A 20,979-nucleotide genomic window follows, 5' to 3' on the forward strand; every position below is an offset into this window, starting at 1 on the left:
TGAAATTCACACTTTCAAGTGCCAAAAGAAACTAAAATCTCAAAGCAAAATTGAGTCCCCTTCGGGTGATTCTGTTCTCCCCGCACTGAGCATGGGAACTGAGTCAGGGAATAGTCAGGGAATGAGAAGGACGTTGCCTAATGGGGCCTTATTATCTAACAATATAGGATTTGAATCTCGAAAAATTATGGCCCTGTTTAGATTGTGCTCGAATTTTCTAAACAAGTTTAGAAAGGAAAAAAAAATCTAAAATTTCCAACTTTTTTTACACATGCAGAAAGATGAGTTGAACCAATCTTTTTTTCTTTTTTTTTGAAAATTGACAATTTATTAAAGCGGTTGGGACATTCCCCCCCCCCCCGCAAGATAAGGATCAGTGGTCCGAAACAAACCCGTAAAGGGATTACAAGGAACTAACAACCAACATTTCCTCTCTCAGAGTTCCTACTTTTGCTAAGCTATACGCCTCCTCATTTGCCGATCTCCTTCAATGTTCAATCCTAGAACCCAACGACCTTACTAAATCAAGTACTTCCACTATTAAGTCTTGTAATCTCCAGGGTCCCTCTAAAGTACCCGATGCCCAAGCCACCGCATTTGTCGAATCACCCTCAACAATTAATGGTCGTTGATTGTTCTCGTATGCCCATCGCAGGCTGAAGAGGAGAGCCCTAATTTCAGCCTCATTTGCATCACATATCCCTATTGGACCTGAGAATGTCATGATAGTAGTTTCTTTATCATCTCTAATCAGACCCCCAATGCCAGCCTTCCCCGGGTTACCAATAGAACTTCAATCAAAATTGAGTTTCAGGCACCCACATGGTGGGGCCTTCCATTTTGGTTTAGGTTTGGTGCATATTGTTCTATCCCAAATAATTGACAACAAATTCCTTATGAGATCTTCTACCCCGTAGGGGATTCTCTTCTTGATCTTGACCCATGAAATGAGTTCCACCTTGATATCCGTCGCTAACCGGCCAAATGTCTTTCTCTGTCCTGCAAAGATACGTCTATTCCGTTCCTTCCAGATATTCAAGACAATGGCGTAAGGGAAGGTGGACCATAGAACTTACCGGTCTCCCCAAAAGGCCCATTTGGCCAATTAAGCATGAGTGAATTAATTGAACTCGGGCATACCCAGTTCATTTCAAAAGCTCCAATTGTCCTTGACCACAGGTGATATGAGAAAGGACAATGCAACATCAGATAATCCAATGTTTCTTCATCCTATTAACAAAGAACACACATGCTTGCTAGACTGAAATGTCTCCTTTTTAAGCAATCACAAGTATTAATTTTTATGTGCACCAACATCCATCCAAAAGCTACCACTCTTGGAGGTGCAAGGGATTTTCCGATGCGCCTTCTATCTGTTGCCTGACCTGCATTTAATACCGCAAAGAAAGATTTGGCCGTGAATTCACCATTTGATTCTGGTGACCAAATCCTCTCATCTTCCTTGAAGTTTGAATAATATACCGAATTCGGCTGCATAAGGAGTCTTTGGCAGTCTTGTATTTCCACCTTTTTAAGATCCATTCGTAGTCGAATGTCCCAGAATCCTCTCCCCATCTGTCCCTCTCATACCAGATAGTCTACCACCGCTGTATCGGTTCGCACTACAACATGGAATAACCTCGGGTACTCCACACAGAGTAGTGTTTTGCCACACGAAAGGTCCATCCAGAATCGCACCGCCATACCTTTTCCCACCTTATAATGTATTTTTTGTTCGAAGTCAACCTTGGCTGAGCAAATGGATTTCAAAATCCTGAACCCTTTTCAGTTACCGGTATCTTAATGCTCCAGTCCCCCCTCATTCCGAACCATATTTGGATCTGACCACACGGTACCAGAGAGCTAACTTTTCATTCCCGTACCTCCATAGCCATTTACCTAATAGAGACTTATTACGCATCCTTAGCTTCCCAATTCACAACCATCCATCATTCGTTGATTTGGTCACCCTCGCCCAATTCATCAAGTCATAGGGCAACCTTCAATTTATTAAAAAGTACTCCTCACTTTGATGAAACTTGACCTAGAGATCATCTACGGTGAACACAAAATCACAGTGTATCTGAATCATACATTATCTTCTGAAAGATAGATTTGACTCTTCAAAGATGAAAGAAAGTGAATCCGTATTTGACTATAATCCAAATGACAGTCAGTGCCAAAGACCGAGCAGCTGTAGGATACCCAGTTCCAGACAAACTTCAAGTTTCCACAGTCCTTAGTAGGAGATTGATGTAGCAATGAACTTTTCAATGCAATAAGTTACACAGAGGAACCTTTTCAATGATGCTCGGTGTTAGGGATTTATGAAATATAATTGCATCAAACAATTATATTATGGGATTTTACCAACTCAATAAAAAGGTAAAGATAAAATAAAATAAAGAAGATAAACCTAACGAATCCTAACATTCCCTCTGCTTGAAAAACGCCTTATCCTTAAGGTGGGAAATGAGAAAAATTCAACGCCTACTGTATGTTCTCCTTCCTCCTCGGCATCTCCATCCAATGGGTAAATTTGGAGACTCTAACAATGATGACCTGGCTTAAACTACTCATCACAATTATAACAGAGGCCCCTGTCTCTGCACTCTTTCATCTCGCATAAGAAAGACGTATCAGAGGCATAGATGAATTGACCACAAGTTTGGATCCTGCACCATCGTTCCCAGAAGTTGTGTAGGGTGTTGGTGATATAGGGCGGGTACCACTATGCTTGTCAGCTAGTCTTTGACGTGCAAGCTTTTCTTCCTGGCGTTGTGCGAGTCGTGTAGCCTACATGAGAGTCGCAGGCTTAAACATCATTACCTCCGACCCGATTTCACTTCGCAGACCCATGATGAAACTTCCGAGCAGTGCTTCTTCAGACCACCCTTCAACTCTATTAGCAAGACGCTCAAATTAGTGGTGGTAATCTGCGACGGATCCTTGATATTGTATCTTTGCCATGGCCCCATCGAAGCTCTCGTATGCAAGTGGTCCGAATCTGGTGCATAAGGCTTCAACAAACTCGCGCCACGAAGCGGTTTTATAACAGAGGCCCCTGTCTCTGCACTCTTTCATCTCGCATAAGAAAGACGTATCAGAGGCATAGATGAATTGACCACATGTTTGGATCCTGCACCATCGTTCCCAGAAGTTGTGTAGGGTGTTGGTGATATAGGGCGGGTACCACTATGCTTGTCAGCTAGTCTTTGACGTGCAAGCTTTTCTTTCTGGCATCGTGCGAGTCGTGTAGCCTCCATGAGAGTCGCAGGCTTAAACATCATTACCTCCGACCCGATTTCACTTCGCAGACCCATGATGAAACTTCCGAGCAGTGCTTCTTCAGACCACCCTTCTACTTTATTAGCAAGACACTCAAATTGGTGGTGGTAATCTGCGACGGATCCTTGCTATTGTATCTTTGCCATGGCCCCATCGAAGCTCTCGTATGCAAGTGGTCCGAATCTGGTGCATAAGGCTTCAACAAACTCGCGCCACGAAGCGGTTTTATGAATTCGTTGGTACCATTGGAACTACTGGGATGCTACACCATCTATGTGGAATGAGGCCCACAAGATCTGTTGATCTTCGGGTATTTCTGATATGAGAAAAATTGTTCCACCTTATAAACCCATTCGGTAGGATCCCTTCCGTCAAAACGAGGAAACTCGGTTTCAGCAAAACGAGGTGGGAATCTATGATCTCCATCATGCCCCCTGCTCTTCCTCCATTGTTATCCATCTCAACGCGGCCCAAAGTTCCACTCGCTCCATCGCTGATCGTTGTAGAATGTCCAGGAAATGTCCAGGAAAACGATCAACGGTAAGAAAGAGAGCATTGAGAGTGTCCTGCAACCTTTGAAGAAGATTACCGTGCTGTTGCAACTCTCCTTCCAATCGATCAAGCCTCTCATTCGAGTCCTTCAATTCCACATTCTTTCCTTCCCTGATTTTCAGTTGTTGCTGCCTCTACCAATTCTGAGGAACCTCGCAAAAGAAATAGAAAATGGCTTCCTTTTAGAGAGGAAATACTCTGAAAAATACTAATCCTTTCTTATTTCTGCAGAATCGTCCAATACAACTAAATAGAATGACTCTAACTAGAGTCCTAGATGACTCAAACTCTTCTTAACACATTTGATAACAAGAACTACCAATGGGATTTTACCAGCTCAATAAAAAGATAAACACATAAAATAAAATAGAGATGATAATATATTATTTTGTCTTGATGATCAAATCGAGAAACAATGAGTAGAGAAAATCCAAAAATAAAAGAATAGATGGAACAAAGGAATTATTTTGATTATCTCAGAACTAGTTATGGATGGCTGTTTTATCCTTCAAAAAAGTTACAAATCAAACCTTTCCTTAGGGTTAAGATTGTAGGACAGTCTATAAAACCTATGAAGATCCCCAGTCCCTGTTAACTTCAATGGAGGACATATCTATGGAAGCTAGAGATTGTGAAATAGCACAGCTGATCTTGAGCTTGATCTGGGCATGAATCCAACTCTCAATATCAATATAATGTTACACAAGTTACAACACCAAAAAAAATAAAGAAAAAGCCATGTACACCAATCTCAATATCAATATGTAATGTTACACAAATTACAACAATCGAAGAAAAAACACACTTTCCTATGTACATCAAAAGCCTTTGTATCAACCCCGAACTGCCAAAGCTTGCAAATGCTCTATAAAAAGTTGCAAGCTAATATCATCAGTGAATATGACATCGGAGCCCTCTGCGTACTGTGATTTCTGAGTAACAGAAGGGTTCAACTTAGCAAGCAGAAACCTTGCCTGACTACCATGCTGATCACATTTTATAAGTTTCGGCACTGGAATCCGCTCATCTACCAGTGCTTCTGCATCAATCTCTGGCGCTTCCAACAATTTTCTCAAGTTCTCATGGCTTGGATCTCTATCATACCCAAGCTTTCTCCACTGAGCAATCTTAGACCCGTAATGGATCACCACATAAAAATAAGAATCAAAGAGCAGAATAACATCTGGAGAGATTGAACTAATATCAAGAAGGACCGGAACTGGAGGCCCATCAAAAGAGTAACAGAAAAGTGTGGGTTGGATCATGATCAGAGACCCGACGACACCTTCCCGGTTAAGCATTAGCCGAAAAAATGCAGTCTCGTCAGGGCTACTGTTAAACACATCAATGAACTGTGATCTCCTTAGATAGTACATGAACTGCGGATAAAGAGAGAAGTTGGATGAAAGACGAAAGGAAGATGGGTCTTCTTGTACATAGTCTCCGAACTTGGATGAAAAACGAATTAACATCTTATCAAGCCATCTGATAACATCTTGGGCAGAATATCGCTCGGCTCTGTGGGCAGCGAGTCTAGCCATGACTGCCGCAGCAGCTTCTTGATCGAACCCAGAGGCAATTTCTTGTGACCGAAACCCGACCCATCTTCTAGCTGTCGTTGTCACCCTTAACCGGACTCCAGTGTTCCCGTGTCGATACCGAGTTATGAACTGTACGAAGAACACGGGGCCCGGTTGGTCTTTCTGCTCGTTGCCCACTTGGAAAAAGAAAGCAATACATGTCTTGTCTGTGAGCGTGCCCAACTTCCACAGATCGGTCCCACCTTGACCAACCTCGTTCTCACTTACTGAACTGTTTTTCCTCTTGAGAGATATGCAAGGACCAAGGGCACCACAGATTTTTACTTCCTTTGTTGTCACTATGTCAATAGTGGCGGCAAAGTTCATCTTAAATTGGTCATCGTTGTCATGTTTGAAAATGTGCCTAATGCATTTTCTGAACTGGTCTGACTCGAATGACTCTGAAAGTACCATGAAGCCACCAGAGCTCTCAACAGGAACTTTTAGTTCTGCCGCTCCGACCTGATCAAGAGAACAAGCAAAAAAATCGAGAACAATAGATGCATCACACAATCTCTGCGCCAGTTGCTTGTAGAAGTTGCAAGACTTCTTATAATAGGGTGCATAGCCGTTGATAAGATCTTGATGGGTTCGGATAGCCTTACTGAGATCGGTCTCTACAACTATCCCAGGGCCCACAGTTGCGGGCCCAGACGTGAACACCATGATCCGGCCTCCTGTGTTAGGCGGCAAGCATCCTTCTAGAAGTCCAACTGAAGCTGATATAGCTGCACCAGTGGCCCTTTGAAGGCGATGACCAGGAACAGCCTGTAATGAAGAAGTGATTTCTTCAATTGCGGTGGTGAGATTGAACTCGCATTCTGATACAGGTAGCAGAAAACCCTGCTTTCGGACAGATGATGCCTTCCCAAACTTCTGATGCTGATGGCCAGAAATGCCAAGGAACTCTTGAATCTGGAAAATAAACAGCAGCATTCAAATCCATCATGGCCAGATCTGTGCAGAACTGTATTGACACGTGATTCATGAGCATCCCCAATGAATCCATGTAACATAGATTACATGACATGAACGGAAGACACACATACATTGCATTCTGGAAGAAAAAACCACAGAAAACTCAAGATATTACTAGCACCTATTAGTGGTTTATGAGGTTCAAGAAGAAAGACAAACACTAATTACATAGAAGTCAATCATGATCAATTGAATCCAATAAAACAAGCAATCCTTGCAAAATTAAAAGCAAACTTTAGCCTTTGCACGGGGTACATATTTATAGAGTCAAATCAAAATAATACAAACGAACTTGCTGATCAGATAACCATGATGACAAGCTAAGCATCAGGAGAAGTACACTGTAGCAATGTCAAATTCATAATTTGGATAGTTGAGTTGATGCAACTTGAATTTTTTCGTAGGAAGCATATACAAGAAAAATCAAAATGCTCACTATTGAGACAAGGAAAGCCATTATGTACAAGAAGTAGCATGGAAGAACAAAGTTTAAGACTAGCTTCTTTGCAAAGTAAGGTTTCAAAATCCCAATAAATTCCATTGCAATTAAAGACAGAAAGTCTAGTAAAAGTGCATCCGGTGTGGATCTTGGTACCTAAATAGTAAATGCAGTTTTTTTTTCCCTCTCTATAAAAATACAAACGATGGAAATAAGAATTTTCTTTCGATCAAAAAGCATGCATTGATACAGATAATCATGGGGCTTAAAACTCTTGCCATTGATTGATAAGATGCTATAGGTGAATTTGGAATGTCATGACATTGATACATATTAAATTTCAATCAAGGTTCAAAATATCTGTATAGGCAAGTGTATCAGCCTGAATCAAAACCAATATTAAATTTCAATCAAGGATCAAAATATCCGTATCGGCAAGTGTATCAGCCTGAATCAAAACCAATACGCTTGCAATTTTCTTTTTCTTTTTTTTGAAATGGCAGAAAAATATCATTCAAGAAAAGAGGAAGTAGACAGAGAATGACCATTACAAGAGAACAAGAAACACAAAAACAAAAAAGAACAGAAGAAATACAGCTCTCACGGAGGAAGGAAGTCAAACCACTCCAAACCCATACGACTAACCCCACCCCTAGCCAACGCATGAATTTCAATCAAGGTTCAAAATATCTGTATCGGCAAGTGTATCAGCCTGAATAAAAACCAATACGCTTGCAATTTTCTTTTTTTCTTTTTCTTTTTTTGAAATGGCAGTAAAATCATTCAAGAAAACAGAAAGTAGACCGAGAATGACCACTACAAGAGAACAAGAAACACAAAAACAAAAAAGAACAGAAGAAATACAGCTCTCACAGAAGAAGGAAGTCAAACCACTCCAAACCCATACAACTAACCCCTCCCCTAGCCAACGCATCCGCCTCCGCATTAGCCAATCGCCACACATGATTGAAAACTATAGCAGAGCCCGAGATTAGATCTTCTATTTCATCAAAAATAGAGGAAAATCTCCAAGGGGGAACCACAGCCCCTTTCAACCATCGAATCACATTAAGTGAATCCCCCTCCACAATAAATCGATCCATACTCTCTTTATCAAGTCTTTTAATGCCACAATATACCGCCTTCACTTCGGCCTCTGACGCGTCACAAATCCCAAGAGGACCGGAATAAGCCCACACCACATTACTACAATCATTACAACACAGACCGCCAACCCCACCCGGTCCCGGGTTGCCAATACTCAAACCATCAAAGTTCATTTTGAGTATCCCAATGGGTGGAGCCTTCCACCTCTGAACAATCTGAGCCCCCCCCCATTGAAGCAAACTTCCCTCCACCCCTCCCATAAATCAAAGGCCGGTACAAAGCGGAAAACCGGGAGACATTTTGCCCAAGAAATAGAGAGAGAAATAATTTTCATGAAAAGCCAATACGGAGATTTGGCAATCCCCTCAAATACTCTAGAATTTCTTTCCTTCCAAATCACCCACCATGTAGCAAGCAAGCAAATTTTCCACAACAATTTACCTTTCCTTCTCCACGGAACATGTCCCCATTGAAGCAACAAGTCCGGCGTAGAAAAAGGAAAGACCCAAGAGATGCCAAACCTTCCGCCCAAGGTTGAATAAAAACACTGATACAATATGTCTCCAACATTGATTTCTGTTTTCTTTGATTTTTAACAAAATTTGAAGTCTTTTTAGTAAATATGTATATCTTAGTAATTTTAGGGGAGTGATAAATCGACCCCCATATATCTTAAATCGACCCCCTATGTGTCTATCTCTCTCCTCTTTCTCTCTCTAACCCAGAGGAGAGAGGAAGACACATAGGGAGTCGATTTATCATTGCCCTAATTTTATTATGATATAAATCATTCCCAGTGTGATGGCACGTCTGTCAGGCCCGTCCTGTATGATTGCCAGTCAATTTTTTTGGTTTACTGCCTACACTAATATAATATAATCATGTACTGCACTAAAGGTGCACTTATATACTACATAATTACTGAATAAAAGGAATGAAAATCCTATGAGTAATATGATAATGAAGAGGAAAACACCTGAAAAGAAATTAAAAAAATGGAGTACCAATAAATGGGCACACAGACTCAGACTCTGGAGCAAGCTCAAAGATATTTGGATGTAGCTCAATAACAGTTAATAAACAACATAACTTCATAGTTCTAGTTATAAAAACATGTAAAAGCATAAAAACGAATAAAAAAATAAGCACAGATGCAAAGATGAAAATTTAGGAAAATATTTAAAATAAAAAAGGAAAATGTGAGAAGAAGGATTTTTGTATTTGTGTTTTAACCTCAGAATAACCCTCCACAGTGTCATGCCACTGCTCCTAAACTAACGATCTTCTTAAAAGACAGAACTTTGCCCCGTGGTCTAAGTGGGACAACATTCAGTGGAATTTGGCCTACTTGCTATGATTTGGGTGATTTGGAAGGAAACAAAATGTGCGTGTCTTAAAAGGGTTAGCCAGAAAGTTGTGTTTTATTATCTACTAGCATATCTTATCGATGATAATTCATTAAGTATGAGTTCTCCCAAATTTTAGGGGCATTTCTTAATCTTCCATGAGGCCATCCTGTGTAGAGGTCTACGATCCAAGATCTCTTCTATCACTTCAGTGAATCTCCATGGCTAATATGCCCTAGGGTTCATCTATCTGATGATGCTTGCACTTCTGCCTCATCATCCTTTTCATCTAAAGGGCCAAAGAAACCCCACATAGTTTCTCCAACCTCATCTCGAAGAAGACCTCCCACTACCACTGGGCTCAGGTCTCCCATACTGCTAGAACCATCAAAATTCAACTTAACGAGCAGGAGGGTACCACTAAGGAGTAGGGGGTTTCAGCATGTTAGACACTAGTCCAAGAGCGAAACAAATCTACTCGCTCATAGTGGGGTGGGCAAGCTAAATTTAGAGAATTTTTATTTTGTCCCTCCTTGAGCCCTGTTTTTGTTGATTTTTTTTATTTCTTTTCGACCATATCAGTCCCTTGGAATTTGCCTTTATTAATAAAATCATTGCCATTCAAAAAAAGATTCAATAGGTAGTAGCAACGGTACTTGCCCAAACTAGGTGGCAAGTTAACAAAGTAGTATGCCTACATAAATATAAGTTTTCTAGCCCCAAAATCAAGAGCAGACACTAAGATCGGTAAAGGGTTTGGTTTAAATTAGCTACCTTCAAGAATTATGCACTTGAACCTCATTGAAACATTAAAAGCAATCATTGGGATAACCTCCGCAGGCTTGGTGCATACGAATAAGGCTGGTGGAAATGTACTTAACATCATCACATCTCTCCATTGGGGAATACAACATGTTCATGGGATAATAGATCCTAATCATAGAAAAAATGTTTATGCACACCAGTAAAGGTTATGTTGCTTAGAAAAAGCCCACCATCAGAAAGAATAGAAAAGGTCAAGTGATGCAGAACAGTAATCAATTTCCTAAGTACAAATGTATGACCTTTGGAATCCATTTCCTAACTACTAATGTATGACCTTTGGAATCAATTTCCTAACTACTAATGTATGACCTTTGGAAAAGATATACTACTTGTTGGGTCTTCAAGAATAATTGGGAACAACAGGAACCAAAAAGTTGATTTCATATCTCATATAAATTAGAGGGATGTGATGATACCTTTGGAATCAAAGCAGTGAAAGAAGATGAATGGTACCAGGACACTCGTGTAGGGCAAAGTATCATGTATGAAACAAAACTATAAGAATATTCGTAATAGATAATGGATAATTTTGTTGGCCAAAAACTATGATGTTTCAGACAAGTCACTGTCTTTAAATCAATTACCATGCTTTCTACTATTAGTGTTGCATATTTGCAATTATAATTCTGAGTATGTGAGTCTTATAGATGTTATTTTATGTAATGTGAGTCTTATAGATGTTATTTTATGTTATAATTAATTACATCCTCTGAGATAGTTAGTTAAGTTTTATATCCATTCCTTGTTTTTTTTTAAAACTGGTTAAATGGATCTTTCATCATTGAAATGGGAACCCAAGTTGAATCTAATCACAAAAAAATCTTCTCCAGACTGCTTTGCTTCCTAAATTTCACATAGATTTGTGCCATGAAACCTGCTTTTTCAATGTCTGTTATTAGGGGTGTAGGCTAGTAGGAAACATACAATCTAGGAAGCACGGGTACGGGTACGGGTACGACACGACACGGGTACGCGGGTACGTGATTTTTCAAAAAACCCAGGTGCGGGTACGTTCGGGTACGTTAAATATAATAATATTTTTTATTATTTTATTATATATTTATAAAAATTAAAAACAATTAAAGAACAATCAAATTACAATTAACATCACCAAAATAGCAAAATCTAATATTACTCCATATTTCATAAGTTCCAACTTCCAACTTTAAGTACAAGATGTTACGATTGCATCATTCATTAGATACAATGTCCGTCGCCTCATCTCCAATATCATCATCTACATCATCGGTAAAAACAACGGCTTCCAAATCCGGCTCATCGAGTGAAAGGCTAGCAACTTCAAGCACCCCAACATCCTCAAAAGAGTCAAATGAATCTCCACCTATGTCCCACATCCTCGTCTCTCCCTGTGCATACTGTGGAGATCGTCTTGATAGAAGACGAAGATTACTATGAACAAAAACCAAGTCCTGAGCCCGTTGTGGAGTTATCTTGTTCCTTCTCAAAGAATGCACAAAGGAGTAAGTGCTCCAATTCCTCTCGGCACAAGATGAAGATGAAGGCTGCATAAGAAGCTTCAAAGCTAAGCTTTGAAGCATAGGAGCACACGTACCGTGGACAGCCCACCAATCATCAGGCTCTAAAGTAGCTCGGTCATTGATGGAATCAATGTCATTGAATAATCCAGACTTCATAGAGAAATGGGCAAACTCCACATTAGCCTTCGTGCGATCTGCTGAATTGAGAAAGTACCTTTTGAGGCACTTTACCCTCTCTGCATAAATCTCTGTATCCTTATGTGGAGGAACACGATTTGAACTGGCACTAAGCCATTCTTCGCTGTAATACCTTCAAGAATAGAAAAAATAATTTAGTTTCATGTTAAAAGTAGGAAATAAAGTTCACAACGAACATAACTATTAATCTAAATAAAATTTGAAGTCACCTAACCTTGGATTCAATGAATGAGCCAAGCAATGAAGCGAAGTGTTGCTCTTGTTCCAACAATCAAAAAGAATTTCTTGCACCACTTCATAAAAGCTAGACTCTTCTTCTTTTCTCTTTGCTTCCTTCCTATAGATTGCCGTCTTCACTTTCTCAATCATCGTGTCCCACATATCATAAACCAAATGAAGACAAGGCTTATCCGTGTCACACTCTCTTAGCATGTCATACATAGGAGATGTAAAAGAGAGTATGTAATCGATAGAATCCCACCAAATGTCATCTAACACCTTCTCTTTCACAAACTTTGCTTTTCCTACATCATCATCTCGATAGCAATTTCATTTGTCACTAATCACGATCGATTGTAGACCTTGCTTTAAGAGTTTAAATCTCTTAAGCATCACAATAACACTCGCAAAGCGAGTCTCGTCAACGCAAAGCAACTTCAAACTATTGAAGTCGTTGAATATGGCCAATCTCATCGAATGATTCATGATGAAATTCTTCACTAGCATGACATCTCCCGCAATATCCGAGATCCAACTACATTCTCCATAGGCAATTTGATTTACTTCCACATTCTTTGCCGCACAAATATTCTTCAAAGCAAGATTGAGTGTGTGCACCACACACGGGGTCCAAAATATGGAAGGAAATTGAGCTTCAACAAGTTGTCCGGCCGCCTTGCAATTTGGAGCATTATCGGTAACTACCTGGACAACCTTCTCATGTCCAACCTCCTTAAGAAACATAGCTCTACCTTCCGACACCGCCATGAAGTTAATGAGAGGCCTCCTCTGTGAGTCGCTCCATCCATCACTAACAATGCTCACGCCTTTCTCCCTCCACGTGTCTCTAATAGGTTGCAACAACCTATAAATATTAGCCCTCTCTCTTTGAAGTAGAGTTGTCCTAAGCAAGTTGTACCCCGGAGGCAAATACCTCGAAAGTGCATTGTTGGCGGCAAAAGTGTAGGAACTAGCATAGTATGGGTTTCTTGCTAGGTGAAAGGGCAAGCCACCGGAGTAAAACATCCTAGCAATCTCGGCATGTAGTTGATCACGGGCCGCCATGTTGAAAGCTTTTTCAAGTGCACTCACATTTCCACTTGTCTTTCTCTTCTTCAAATCATAACTTGGAGCCACAAACATACTTGTGCAACCCAATGATCCAGTACTCGACGATGGCGGCAATGGCACTTTCTTGGGAGCATTTTGCTTCATAATCTCTTTACATTCTTCCTCAAACCTTTGCATTGCAAGTAGATCACTTGCTTTCACTTTAGGACATGGTCTGATTCCTTGTCCCGCTATCTTCAACAAGTGCGCCCTAACCCTTGTGTAGGAGCTACTGAAACTCTTACTGCAAAAATTGCATTGCCACCTCACATTCCCTCCACCCTTAGGATCTTCATCAAATCTAGAGACATGCTTCCATAAAGGCTTCGACAAATCTTCATCAGTGGAAGACGTATGTGCGGCTTGGGCGTCGCTACTAGCACCGGATGAAGACATTCTAAAATCTATTAAACAACAAAAACAATTTTAGTACGCAACGTTGCAACCCAACAAAACAAGGGACTCTAATTCTCAATTACACAAATTGAAACAAACAAGGTTACAAATTACAAGGCAACACCAATTGTAAATTTGTATACACAACCAAACACACCCATGTAAATTAAACAATTGTATACACAACCAAACATACCCATATAAATTCAAAATGCAAGTGGCAAATGGCAATCCAATGCAATGCAATTATAAATTTATAATGAAGCAATTTTAGACTCTCAAGTCTCAAGTCTCAAGTCTCAACAGGTATTGGCGTATTGCATCCAAAAATCAGTTTTGGACTCTCAAGTCTCAACAGAGTAACAGACAACAGGTATTTGCACCCAAAAATAAGTTTTGTACTCTCAACAGTCAACAGCCAACAGGTATTGCACCCAAAACTCAGTTTTGGACTCTCAACAGCCAACATGTATTGCACCCAAAAATCATATTTGGATTTTGAGAACAGATTGTGAGTCCGAAGCTGATTCTTGGACTCAAAATTAGATTCAACAGATTGTGAGTCCAAAAATCTGCTTTGGATTCACAATCTGTTCTCAAAATCCAAAAGTCAAAACAAACAGGGCCCAATAATCATTAATCTGTTTTTGTTTTGGACTCAAAATCGATTGACAAAATCCAAAAAATGTTCTCAAAATCCAAAACAAACAGGGCCCAATAATCTGTTTTGGACTCAAAATCGATTGACAAAATCCAAAAAATGTTCTCAAAATCCAAAACCAAAACAGATTAATGATTATTGGGCCCTGTTTGTTTCGACTTTTGGATTTTGAGAACAGATTGTGAATCCAAAGCAGATTTTTGGACTCAATAATCTGTTTTGGAATCAAAATCGATTGACAAAATCCAAAAAAAAAAACAGAGAGAGAAAGAGATATATATATAGAGAGAGAGAGAGAGAAACACAGAGAGGAGAGAGCCTGAGAGGCTGAGAGAGAGAGAGATAGAGGCACAGAGAGAGGGAAACAGAGAGAGAGATAGAGGCTGAGAGAGAGAGGAGAGAGAGAGAGCACGGGGAGAGAGAGAGAGAGAGAATCACAGAGAGAGAGAGAGCACGGGGAGAGAGAGAGAGAATCGGAGAGAGAGAGAATCAGAGAGAGAGAGAGAGCAGTAGAGAGGGAGAGAGAGAGAGAGAGAGAGAAATACCTTTAATAGAGTGGAAGGGAGAGCCGGAGAGAGTGCCGGAGGTTCCGTCGGAGGAGGGAGCCGTCGGGAGAGAGAGAGAGAGAGAGAGAGAGAGAGAGAGAGAGAGAGGTTCCGTCGGACGAGGGAGCCGGAGGGAGGGCCGGAGGGAGAGGGAGAGGGAGCCGGAGAGAGAGAGAGAGAGAGAGAGAGAGAGAGAGAGAGAGAGAGAGTTAGGGTTTTAAAAAAAACCCAAATCGTGCTTTTAAATCGTGCTTTTAAAGACCCCCCCCCCTTTTACTCCAAACACCCCCCCTAACTTAAGTTTTGTTTTTTTTTAAAAAAGGATAAACGTGTCAGGTGCGTCGGGTGCGCACCCCAAACGCACCCGACTCACAAAAATTCATTTTTTTAAAAATAATCTCTCGGGTGCGTACCCGGGACGTACCCGAACGTACCCGTACCGGATACGCACCCGACACGGGTACGAGGGCTTTTTAGGACTACCCGTGCTTCATTGCATACAATCATCTAAGTTCTAGCAAATTTTGAATGCCTGTTATAATCAGTTTTTCTGTAATCACTGCAAGCAAGATTTGGGTGTTTTTTAAGACATCCATATTAGTACCATGTAATGATTACTGCAAGCAAGATTTGGGTGTTTTTTAAGACATCCATATTAGTACCATGTAATGATTACAGTGACGAATCAGATAGCTAGTTTGATGTTATCAGAATACTCGGCCTGGGGTTTTGCCTACTGTTTATGGGAATGCTACTAGAATTACCTTGAGTCCACAAAAAATTGTTTTTTTTAATGGTTGTTGATGTTAGCTCCCAACAACTCATCGAAAATGAATGAAGAACAATCAGACGAGAAACCCTAACTACCAAAAACATTAATACAGCAAAAGGGCTACCGCCAAAAGCCATGGTGAAAGGGAGTGTTGATATAAAAAAAAGGGGCACCGCTCATCAGCTCCCTGTAGCAAATCTCATGGAAAACAAAAGAGAGAGAAACATTCAGGAAGAGAAACCTTGAAGAACCGAAATCAGTGATAAGAACAGAACAAAAGAAAGAAACTTTTGTAAAAAGAAATAGTAAAACCAAGAAAATGCCAGAAATTTCAGAGAAACGTGGAAAGTTGGGGTAAGATTAGGATTGAGCATCAGTTTTAAAAAGCTCGATATTTGAAGCTTCACGGAGAAAAATCAGTTCTATTTTTCTTTATCATCATCTGCTCAAAACCCCATTTCACAAACACGGCAAAACCACAGAAAAACAGTGCATAGAAAAAGATGAGATAATCAAAGAGAGGGTTAAACAATACAATAAAGAGAGAGAGAAAATAAAAGGAAGGATGGAACAAAGAGAAAGGCGACAGGGGCAGGAGTTTTTCCATCGCTACGGCCCTCCATTTCTTGTGTCTTATCTAATAGAACAAGATACCCATCTTGTTCCCATGTCCATTTCCTTATCCATACTCGGTATCATGGAAGAAGACTGGCCTTAAAGTGCAAAAGAAACAATAGGAATTTATTTTTAACGAATACCCAAGACATTATGTAAAAGATCGAAAGGTAAGAAATGCAGACGGTGGAAGTTCGCAGTGGAAAATTCAATCCTTGCTGATTCAGAGTGGTTCTAAGCTCCCCAATTGGCAAGTAAAAATACATAAAAAAAGAATCTTGTGTCAGCCCCCAACTCAGGACAAGTTTCTAAACATTCAACAAGTTTACTTCTAAACATTCAACAACTTTAATTATCCCATAAACAAATCATATACAGACATGCATGCACACACAAGCATGCATTAATATTTTATGTTGTTTATTACTCTCACTCTTTTCAAGAGTCTTATTTTTATCAAATTCCTTCATTTATTCTACTATTTTCTACCCTAAACTCCATTTCTTCTCCCATTTTCTTCATTTCTTAATTTTCGTCATAATTTTTATAATTTAGTTAAACATTTTTAACCTGAGGATTAATCAACTAATGGGCATCCTAACAGTTCTAACCAGAGTGTGCAATCCAATCAGTCAAAAGAAACGATAACATTAGATGTATTCATGAAATAAATGAGTTTTAGCATTTAAATCATACCATCAAGTACCACAATTTAATCTATTCTGATACAAATAAATGAGAAAATCTAGCAAATAGAATTATAATTGAAAATAGAATAATATTAGGCAATAGTCTGTTTAATCTAATTTCTTATTCTCCAACCGCATCACACCACATGAATGAGAGTACTTACTGATATGGTATCATACTATCATCACACCATTGGACATGTAGCATCAGACCACAAAATATGAAAATAGAATAATATTAGGCAATAGCCTGTTTAATCTAATTTCTTATTCTCCAACCGCATCACACCACATGAATGAGAGTACTTACTGATATGGTATCATACTATCATCACACCATTGGACATGTAGCATCAGACCACAAAATATCTTTAAGTATCACTCTTAAAGACAGAATAAAATTTGTATGCCTTTATAAACTCCAAATAAGATAATCAAAACTACAGAAAACACGAGTTAAATCCGAAATAATTGTTTAAGATCAATTTCAAATTTTCAACCATTAGGTCAACCTAAATGAACCCCAATTCTATTTTAATCATCCCAGAATCAAATAGAAATTAAATCACACACCGCCTCAAAAAAAACATAGCACACTAGCTTTTACCTAGTTGGATACTTCCCAAAACTGCCAAAATCTATCTTCTTTTTTTTTAATGGTGCCAAAATCTATCTAATTAAATTTCTAAATTTTCTGAAACTCTAAGGCCTGCAGGCCATATCAAGTTGCCTTACAAAATCAAAAGAAATCTCTTCCAGATCATAGAAGCCTTCAAAATTAGAAAATCCTCAAATGGGCCCCTCTTTCTTTTCTTATTTCTTTCCTTTTGAATCATGCATATGAACTTTCTTGATCTTGATTGTCTATTCTTTCTCAATATCACTTTGGTAGCAGAACCTAGATTCACATCAGATGTGGAATTCCAGCAATAGAATAATTTTTCACACAGATTGAACCATGTTCACATACCACCCCAGTTGCCTTCCCATTAATTGCTAGTCACTTATTGAGGAACAGGAATAATAGTACCTTCAGAGGCACCTACCATTCCAGTCATAAGGATTGGAGATGCATTAATGGCTGCACATGGGGTTTTATGGATTCCCTTTTGCAAAATAAATGCCAACACAAATCATCTAGAGTTGGTTAGGATACTTCTTTGGATGTCAGGGAAGATCTAAGCAAAGATTCATGAATTTCTTTATTTGTGGATAAACCAAGATCAATTTATACAGATGCAAGAAAGGTAATTGGGGCAAAGCTTGAAAGCTAGAAGTCACAGCAGACTAGTAGAATTTCCGGCCACATTTAAAGAGTGTATGTTAATTCTACAGTACTACAGTTTCCCATCATGGCCTACCTAGTATGGTTTTTAGACCGTTACGGCCAAATGGATCAACATTGACTTTTTCTAAGGGTTTGCTTTTGGTCTTCATGAAAAATTTCAGAGATATGGGACTAGCTAATCTGCTATAGGAGGAGGTCCAACTTTCTCACATTCAAATTTAAGCAGATCTGGTTGATGATTACAATTCAAAGCTTAAGATTTATTTTACTTTTGTTTAACTTGCTCCTACCTCCAAGAAATGTTCAGTTTTCACAGAAAAAGGAGGACAACAATTTAAAGTAAAACATTCTTCAGAGAGGACCATCATCTCTATTGGGGCATCGAAACGCAGTTTATCTATTAAGTGGTCGATAAAATACAAGGGGGCTGATAAATTTTCTCCCTACTTTAACTTCATCAACCTCACAACTACTGGTTCGGGTGGTAACAGGTTATGACACTTTGTATGCTCCTATTCATTTATTCTCATTTCTTTTTAACAGTTGTCCTTCCTCTTTTCTCTCCACTCCCCTCACCCTCAAACCATACCACCATTGCTTTCCACAAGCCCTAGATTTTTCCCTTCCCAAACCCATTCCATCAAAACACACCCGCATTAGCATGGACTCCCCTCTCACCGACAAGAAATCTTTTGTTGTGTTTCTTAGCACTTAATTGTGTAGAAAACATAGAAAAATCATGCACTGAGCAATCAATAATGCTGAACTGACCAAAAAGATAGCACATGGCATGAAAGGGGGACCAAATACAATTAATTTCTGGGGCAGCGGAGAAAAAGCTCCAAAAATAGAACTGAAGTTCACAAAATTTTCTGCTGGAAGATGGTCTATATGGATTTTGGACTGGAGGAAAAAAAATGCAGAGGAAAAGGGAAAGATTTCAAATACCATTCATGGAAAAGTTTGATCGAGGCCTTCTTATATAGGCAAACATATGAATGGGAAATGGTAAAGACGAAATTCTCTTTGACACAAACAAGCCCTAATGATGGCTTGATGGCCTCTGATCACTACAGCATGAACACTAAAGAGATATTGCAGACGTGGAGGTGGAGTCACACCTTCTGCTATGTGGATCCGTGTGGATCCACTGGACATAATTTGATTGCATACAATGATATAGTGAACTGTTTGGTTTGCAGAGATGGAGACGATATTGATGGAGCCAGTTTATCGCCCACCACCAGTAGCCATGCAGCTATTGAGAAAGTAAGGGGATAATTTACCACCACCTAATATACAATAAAAAAATGAAGTTTTTATAGCAAGCTTTTTAATGGGAACGCAGGGCGTACCATATTGGAGCCTATATCAAATAATTTAACTTATTTACGTGTCTTGAATCTACATCATAAACTAGGTGCATATCATCCATTACATCAAATAATTTAACTTGGAAGATATCCCAAGTCTATAAAATAAGGAAGAACAAATTAATTTTGTATACCACATTACACTTGTTCAAAAAAATATGATACTTGCCATTTACACTACATTTTTTTTTAAGTCTCTGATTTCTCTTGCATTACCATCTCTCACTCAAATGATCCAACCATTGAATTTAATTCAGTTTGCACTTAATCTATATATCCAGATTCACAGTTTACAAACCCCTCTGACTCTTAACTTATCACAAAGTTTCAAAAGAAGAATACCTGATCTGAACTAAGCTCCCGATCTCCATGAAACATAACAGCTCTCGAACAATCAACAAACCCAAGATCATGAACACAAACCATTGAACCAAACAAGACCAACCCAACCAAAGCATTCTCCGGCAACTGCGCCACAACATGCAAGAGCTCATTTTTAAGCGCCAGGAGCTCCTCCTCCGTACAACAAGTGTCCACCACAAACACAAATGCTGGCCCGCCGCCCCGTGAATCAAGACCCGACATTGAAGACAAAGAGAATGAAGAAGCCAAAGAAGACGACGAAGACGAAGAAGACAACCCATTCATAACCCTATTAGGGCTAGGACTAGGGTTAGGGTTTTTCCCATTCATAACCCAATTAGGGTTATTAGGGTTAGGGTTTTTTGAGGTGAGTTGATACTCAACTGTGCTGTAAGTGGGGAAAAGCTCGGCGGGGAGATTGTTCTCACCGATTCCGGCGTAGGATCGAGGGAAAGGATTCTTCCTATGGCAGAAAGGGCAAATCCAAAGGGCAGATTGGTAATCAACGCGGGCGTAAGGGTTTAGAACAGCGCGGCATTGAGTACAGGAAAGAGGATCATAAGGAAGAAGAGGAAGATCATTGAATTTCATGAGAGGAGTGCACATAACACTCAAAGGGATTACGAGAGTCGCGGCTTCGGATTTTGAAGAAGGCCATGAATTCCATGGCCATCGGAGGCCTTCGATGGCTTCGAGTTCGATGAAATCCATTAGGGTAAAGATGGTGATTTGTTTTACTTAGAGGAAGGTTATGAGGTTGGGGTATTTGCAGAGAGGTAAAAACCCAACCCTAACCCTAAACATGGGAAGGGGAGAATTAGGGTTTTTTTGGGGTTTGAGTGGGAGAGAGAGAGAGAGAGAGAGAAGAGTTGAGTTGGAAGTGGGTTGGAATTGGACTGTTTTCTTCCGGAGTAAAAATGGTTTTGTGAAAATGATGACCCCAAGACTCCCAAATTGGGTTAGTGATTTGGTCTAATAATGGTCTTTACTCCACTTTTGGGAAAACCCAGTATGATTAGGGGTGGCAAAATTGGCCGAACCGAACCGGAACGAGCCGAAACCGAACCGAAAATTCGGTTTAACCAAACCGATTCAAATTTCGGTTTGGGGATCAAACCGAACCGAAACCGAATATT

At 39.7% G+C, this 20,979-nt stretch overlaps 2 protein-coding genes and 1 non-coding gene across 3 annotated transcripts; all 3 read right to left on the minus strand.

Annotated features, from left to right (window-relative positions):
- Positions 1–4,505: 4,505 nt before the first annotated feature.
- Positions 4,506–20,730, minus strand: LOC143887775 (Sec23/Sec24 protein transport family protein). Its single transcript, XM_077391949.1, has 2 exons — positions 19,823–20,730; positions 4,506–6,335 (listed from the first exon to the last, which is right to left on the minus strand). Exons 1-2 carry the CDS (start codon positions 20,552–20,554, stop codon positions 4,674–4,676), a joined length of 2,394 nt encoding a protein of 797 aa, XP_077248064.1. The 5' UTR covers positions 20,555–20,730; the 3' UTR covers positions 4,506–4,673.
- On the minus strand, positions 10,548–13,533 carry LOC143887146 (uncharacterized). Its single transcript, XM_077391250.1, has 2 exons — positions 12,027–13,533; positions 10,548–11,924 (listed from the first exon to the last, which is right to left on the minus strand). Exons 1-2 carry the CDS (start codon positions 12,251–12,253, stop codon positions 11,306–11,308), a joined length of 846 nt encoding a protein of 281 aa, XP_077247365.1. The 5' UTR covers positions 12,254–13,533; the 3' UTR covers positions 10,548–11,305.
- LOC143889016 (small nucleolar RNA SNORD36) lies at positions 15,883–15,963 on the minus strand. Its single transcript, XR_013254642.1, has one exon. It is a non-coding gene; the product is annotated as a small nucleolar RNA SNORD36 (small nucleolar RNA).
- Positions 20,731–20,979: the final 249 nt, after the last annotated feature.

This window comes from Tasmannia lanceolata, unplaced genomic scaffold, assembly GCF_043159265.1.
Source record: "Tasmannia lanceolata isolate RefF3 unplaced genomic scaffold, GAP_Taslan_0.1 ptg000012l, whole genome shotgun sequence".
Lineage (NCBI taxonomy): Eukaryota > Viridiplantae > Streptophyta > Magnoliopsida > Canellales > Winteraceae > Tasmannia > Tasmannia lanceolata.

Excerpts from the sequence above, each read along its gene's own strand:
- LOC143887146 (XM_077391250.1), bottom strand. The coding sequence starts at position 12,253 with ATGTATGACATGCTAAGAGAGTGTGACACGGATAAGCCTTGTCTTCAT. Across the intron at positions 11,925-12,026 it reads GCTCATTCATTGAATCCAAG|GTATTACAGCGAAGAATGGC; the intron begins GTTAGGTGACTT and ends CTATTCTTGAAG.
- LOC143887775 (XM_077391949.1), bottom strand. The coding sequence starts at position 20,554 with ATGGATTTCATCGAACTCGAAGCCATCGAAGGCCTCCGATGGCCATGG. Across the intron at positions 6,336-19,822 it reads GGGAGCTTAGTTCAGATCAG|ATTCAAGAGTTCCTTGGCAT; the intron begins GTATTCTTCTTT and ends TTTATTTTCCAG.